This window comes from Teleopsis dalmanni, chromosome 2 (assembly GCF_002237135.1).
Source record: "Teleopsis dalmanni isolate 2A chromosome 2, ASM223713v2, whole genome shotgun sequence".
In the NCBI taxonomy this organism is placed as follows: domain Eukaryota; kingdom Metazoa; phylum Arthropoda; class Insecta; order Diptera; family Diopsidae; genus Teleopsis; species Teleopsis dalmanni.
Genome location: NC_051847.1, coordinates 16,931,956 through 16,938,639, shown reverse-complemented (window position 1 = coordinate 16,938,639; position 6,684 = coordinate 16,931,956). Strand labels below are relative to the sequence as shown.

The following is a 6,684-nucleotide window of genomic DNA, read 5'->3' as shown; positions in this document are numbered from 1 at the left end:
ATTAATATCATAGGTGTAGTTTTAACTGATAGAGTTAATGCTAATTATATATCCATTAATTTGAAAGACTAAAACATTAAAATAAACATAAATTAATGTTCATTACTTGTCTTTACGCATAACAACAGCATCGAGACAACAAACTTTTTATGGACGTACAATTATCGTGCGATGCATTTACGTTCTATGGACGCTCTTAAAATCAAGGTGAGCTGGTCATTTTTATAGCAGCTCTCGTCCCCGATGCACTTTTTAAATAATTTCAATTCAGAATTTATTACGTTCGCTTTTTCTTAACATTTTTTTTGCATTTTCGTAAACTGTTATTTAGGAGACTCCATTATAATTATAAATAAGTTGCAATCTATTTAAATTATCTCAACAACGGGTACATATTCAACATTATTGAACAATCATAATAAACTTTAAAGTTTCAGTAAAACTTTAACACATATTATTTATAATACATATGGTATCGCTAAAGGTTATTAATGTTTTAATTTATTTATAATTAAATGCAATAATTTTGTCACATTTCTGACTATTCTGACTTTGAAAAGGTTAATTATAATTATGTTAAGTGATAATTAAGATATTGTCCTCAGGGACATCAAGATTGATTCCATCAAAAAATACATAAAGGATAGAGAACTGAAATTATTTGTGAAAACTGACAGACTTACCAACACCGCGTTATCAAATCTCAAAATGGTTACAGGCTCCTCGGGAGGTATGCAGATCTGAGGTCAATTATTGCTTAGTCTGATGAAATGATAAACAATAATGTAGTCAAGGGGTAAAGGGGGGTTTTGAAAATACCTCGAGTTAAGAAAGAGTAAAAGTGCTTAAGTGCACTGGCTCAAACAGCTTCAACATAATATATTAGAAGAAAGATTAATAGACAAATGATATTAGTTAAAATTTTAAATGAAGATTTATTCGTACTATATTTTCTATGGGAAACTTTTAATTTACGGGGTATTTAAGAATAGCCGTAAATTTTTTCTTTCAGAGTAACAAAAAAATAATCGCAACTTACGAAAGAAAACATGAAAAGCAACAACAGTGCTAGAAAATAAGTTCTGGATTAGCAAAACTATTCAGTAGATCAACAGATATAACATTATAATTATAAAAACACATCATTGCTACAGAAAATAATGAACGTTTATAAAACTTTCTATATACAGTGTTGTGCATAACAAAAGCAACCAAAATTTGCCCATCAAATAAATAAGTTTTTTGTCTACTTTTTACTTTTCATTCAAAAATCTAAATACACAGTTTTATTTGTTATTGTATTAGCTATTATAAAAAAACAACAAAATCTACAATTCTTCATAACGGGTTAATTAATTCACACAAATAATAAAATATTGCGAAATGCGGCTGTGCAAAACAATAGCAACTGAGACAAGATCAATGATAGATCTATGACCAAAGTGCATTCTAGCAAGATATTTTTTTGATTTTTTGCATTTTTATGCTGTGATTTATGTTTTTAAGCAAATTAGAACATAAACACAGAATAGTTCAATATTAAATCAGGTAATGGAAGTACGTTTTATATATAAATATATATATAAATCTTATATTGTCACATATTGTGACATTAAAACTGAAGTAAATGAGTTATTACAAGGCGATTTAATTTAACTATCTCTCTCTCAAAGACCATATAACTCTCATATATCCTAGTACCCGTGGGAGCAAAATATGTCGACTAGTAAAATAATATAGAAAACTGAACAAAAGATAGTTAATAATAAATTCTGACTAATTCTCTTAGAATGCGTGCTGCTGGTTTAACTAGGAAGAACTAGATTTTTTCTACACTAGACATGATCAGCTCATTCCACCAGATACCTTTCTCTCTATATGCTCTACGTAGAAAATATTGTTATATTGTGTGACATATATAACAAATTTATAAAACAATGACAACAGTTTCAAAAAATAACAAAACAAAGAATGCAACCGATTCAACATTTCTACGAAGAATAATCAAAGCGTTAACAGTGTATATGGAAGTATCAAGGTACTTCCTGATATTCTAAACAAAATTATGTAGACTAACACATGCACTGATAAAATTATTTGCTGATACTTATTTACATGATTGTTTAATAACACGGTTTCCGCATAGAACAAAATATGGCTTACAAGCGAACACATTTAGTTGTAAATTTATATATTAAAACTTCAATAAGAGTTTATACACATGACATACAAATGTTGGAGATAAAACTAGTTTTAAATTTTTAAGTTCGCTTATGTGAATTTCACGTCAAGGCAGGAACAAGCGCGAATGTTGATAACGCGTTGATTCATGTGGGTCAAGGTTCCTCCATATTGCAAACTAGGTAAGGTAAGAGAATGTGAACTCATACTGATTAACTGGTTTTGTGTCAATGGAGAGATTTGGTTAATAAAACAAAAAAAACTCAACAATATTTTTAACTTGATCATTCTTGTTAATAGAATAATTCCAAATTATGAATTGCAATCAAAAATGATTACTTATTTTTAGGGCAAATATGTTTTACAAAATAAATCATTTGCAAACCCACGAACGATGGAGCTTCTGCAGTTACTTTCATTACAATATCAAAATATGGTTCAATATAATTATAATAACATTATTGTACAGCATCAAAAAAATTAAGTTTATCTATACTATTATTGTTGGATAGCCTCCTAGCCTTGTTGGATAGCGCCTTAATAGGTTTACTTTAAAAACTAATATATTTATAATAAGTGTTAATAAACTTTTCCTTATTCGTTCATCTATTTTTATTTATCGAAATGAATAAATAAATAGAATGGCGATTAAAGGTCCAACTTGAATAGAACATTTGGGTCAAACAGTTAAAATTCCATCTAGTCCCTAAAATACTAAATTGTTCAACTTTAAAAGCTTTTTCCTTAGCTTCTATAGAGACCGAGATCGATGATCGAGCAGCTTGAATGGAACATTTAAATCGAATAGGTTCAATTTCATACAATTTTCAAAATACTAATTTGCCCAACATTAAAAGTTATTCTCTTAATTTTTACAGAGAGACAACTGATGTTACAAAGGAAGATTTGTTGTTAAGACCCCATAAATTTTTCCAATCATTTTACACTGGATTGCTAGGATATTGGTACCCCACTTGCAACGCCAAGCTGCCTATTAAATAAAAATATCTCAGTATATCTAAAAAAAAAGTTAGGCAAATGTAAACTCGTGTGAGATCTCAAGATCGATCTGGTCAAAACTGTTCAAGAAATGTAACAGTCAGAAATATGTTTAACAACAATTGCCGATGTTGACAGGTCACTATGTACTAGAAAGACATACTATGATACTGGATCTACGATATAATGACTTTTGGTTGTTGGACTAAAGAGTAGGAAAAATCTGTATTTTTCGTTCTATATTAACTCCCATGTTTGGCCAATAGAAGATTAAAAATCTTTGGGGGCCTCTTCCTACCGTCGTGATACAAATATCAAAATTAGACAAGTTTATAGACTTACCAAGTTGGTTCACTTTTACTAGATTGAGGTAGTAGCCATACCTTTTAGCTTTGTCTGTAGACCGCGATCCTTTTGTGGGTTCTTTTGGTCTGTGTATAAACAATGTTAATTCGTTTTATTACAACGAGCCATTATTTGAGCTCAAATGAGCTTTGTTGTGCAAGACTACCACTGTAACCTAATGGGTTTTTTTCAATAGACATATTCGTATAAACTTTGAATTAGTTTAAAAATTGATCCTAAGATCAGATTCTGTAATGCAAGTAGGAATAATCTAGTAATGACGAATATCGATATAATGAATTATATTCTGTAATATATTATTTAAAGTTAATAGTGAGCCTCATTAGAATGATCTTTTGTATGGTACAATAGGGGATATTGCTTTTGATAAAGTTATTTCAACATAGAAATATTTTACGTACATGATTCTGTTGCATTTGTGATAGGTATATAATTTTGACATGATAAAGATTTGTTTTATATGTTTAGTTTAGTACTCATAAATTAAACATCAACGTTCTATAGATAATATGGTAAACAGTATAATAACCAAACAGATGGTACATATTTGTAAAGGAAACTCAAATTTGTTATCGCATTTATATTTTCTGAAATGCAATTAATGTAAATAATATGGACTGCATTATCCCACAGCAACGATCTTTTTTGAGTAATTTAAAACCTATATAATACACAATTATTAGTAGCGTTTTTATATCCATAATTTTTTCTTTCAGAGTAGCATGTGACATGTGAAGCAACAACGATGCTCTTAAAATCTTCAGAGTTAAGTTTTACTCATAGAAAATTTTACGTCTTAAGTTTCAGAGCAACCAAAATTAAATATCTGTCTATTGTGAATGCTCTCTGGAAATATGTTGCAAAATTCTAGTTATCCGTTAAGATCATATGAGCATTTCATTTACTAATTAATTCAAATACATAAGTAAATTAATCAATTGAAATATATAAGATAACAACGCTTATCATTGCCCTTCTAATATTCATTTTGTTTTCTTCTATTTAAATTAATTAGTTTTTAAACTAATTTATGTCAAAAAAGACATTTAACATATATTAAAAGTGATGCCAATTTGTATCAACCAGGTTTAATGCTGTATTTTTACAACTCTGAAAGAAAAAAATTCGGCTTATGTTGTTACTACCAACTGTGATGGAAGGGAAGTTATACAAGTTACTTGCATTGATTCAGTGTATTCTATAGAAATATCAATGATATTGGTATGTCGGAAATTATTCTCTTTAATTGATAATTTTAATAATTTACATAACTTGCATGTCTGTCAGGCTGTGTGAGTTTGAGTTAAAATATCTATAGACACAATAAACTAGAAGCTCTCAGATCGCATTCCTATACTTTCTTTACTAAAGTATATCTATATATAAAAAATCACCTAAAGATACATACAGAAATGACTCAAACTTATTTATGCTATTGGGTGATCGCAAAGGAATTCCGTCTTTTCTCAATAGAGGAATTAAACAAATTGGAGTTAGTTGGAGTAGTTGGATTGTTAAGTGGAAAAAATCGTTTCGTTGGTGCTTCATCTAATATGGGTCGAAGTAGACACTTTAGATTTATTTTATTTTTTACTATCAAAGCAAAGAAACAAATTAGTAACATTTATTATGCTAACGGTGAACGTGAATTGAAGGAACGCGTTAGTGGTGAGCTATAAAATTCTCCAATCACTTGTATGTGATTTCATTCCTACAAATCGAATATTGAAGATGTGCCACGTTCAGAAAGGCCAACAGAACCTTATAAAGACGAAACAAAGGCATTTACGAATGTAAATCATTGAATAACAACTTGTGAAAGCACTGAGAGATTACATTTATTGAATTTAACAATTTCTGTTTTAATTATGTAAAACGTTTGGGTTTAATTTCAAAGTCCAACATGAATGCTACATGTTCTTATAAAAATAATGTGGGCAAGTCATCAATGAGACAAACAGAAGTGAGTTGTCTACAACAATGTTTAGCGCAAACAGTTTGATATAATAAAGGTGAACTGGCTGAGGAAAGCACTTCGAAATACGATTTGTATCAAAATGTGTTGCCAATAGAGAACAAGAGCAAGTGATTTTTGATTAAATAAACCCAGTAGCGACAATTTTCTGTCTTAGACACCAAATAAACAAATTCAAATAAGCGAATATATTTATATGTTAATCTATAAAAACAAAAAAAGCTACACGTACCTTTACAAGCCGAAATGAGATAATATCCACTCTCACATATATCACTAAAATCCAAATGCACAACTGGACGAGTGTGTCCACTGCAGGTCAAAGGTATCTGTCGCAAATTCGAGGTCATATTTACACGCAATAAAAATGATTTGATTTTATAAAAATTTAGTATGATTTTTTTACTTATTTGATTATTGAATTTATATTTGTATACTTTTATTTTCAAATATTACTGACGACATATAAATAAATATCGCAAATATTTAAACAATAACTTTTTGCATAAAATATATAGAAGTTAACTTAAAACGTGAAAAGTTCTTTCTATCACACTTCGCAATACTTTAAATTTTAAAGACACAACAAATTTTAATAATTGCTTTTTGTATGTTTTTCGTATTTTGGTTATTACTAGAAAAATTTATAATGTTTAATACATTAAAAAACTTCTCAGTAAAACGAAAATTTCTACCCAACGACGACGGTGACGGTTTATAAATGAATAAAAAACAAAATACTCAGATAATTTTTGACACACATCAGAGTAGCTTCAAAATATAAAAAAGTAGCAAACTAGGGTTACCTTCCTCTTGCAGAGCTTGCAGAGTCGAAAAGCCGCTGTACTAAAATGTGTCATTAATTCTTTGTGTATATGTGGCGGACATTTATCTTGCCACAGAATATAAAAATAACTTAAAATACGTTGATAAACTTGAATCTTTTATCAAAAAAATATTATTTAAACGGAACAAAATGAGATAAAATAAAATACATTAAAATACATTGATAAACTTGAATCTTTTATCAAAAAAAATAGTATTTAAACGAAACAAGAGAAACATCAGTGAACATAGTGGGAACTAGTACTATACATGGAAGTAACCTACTAGATATATATTAGCCATAATTTTTTCTTACAGAATAGTAAAAAAATATTCGC

At 28.9% G+C, this 6,684-nt stretch overlaps 1 protein-coding gene across 1 annotated transcript in view; it reads right to left on the bottom strand.

Annotated features, from left to right (window-relative positions):
• The window catches only part of LOC119686454 (serine-threonine kinase receptor-associated protein-like), a 269,963-nt gene extending 263,720 nt beyond the window's left edge, over positions 1–6,243 (bottom strand). The window contains exon 1 of the mRNA XM_038101038.1: positions 5,754–6,243. Coding sequence (XP_037956966.1) covers positions 5,754–5,871 — 118 coding nt within the window. The 5' untranslated portion in view covers positions 5,872–6,243. The remainder of the gene's footprint in view (positions 1–5,753) is intronic.
• Between the last annotated feature and the right edge of the window lie 441 nt (positions 6,244–6,684).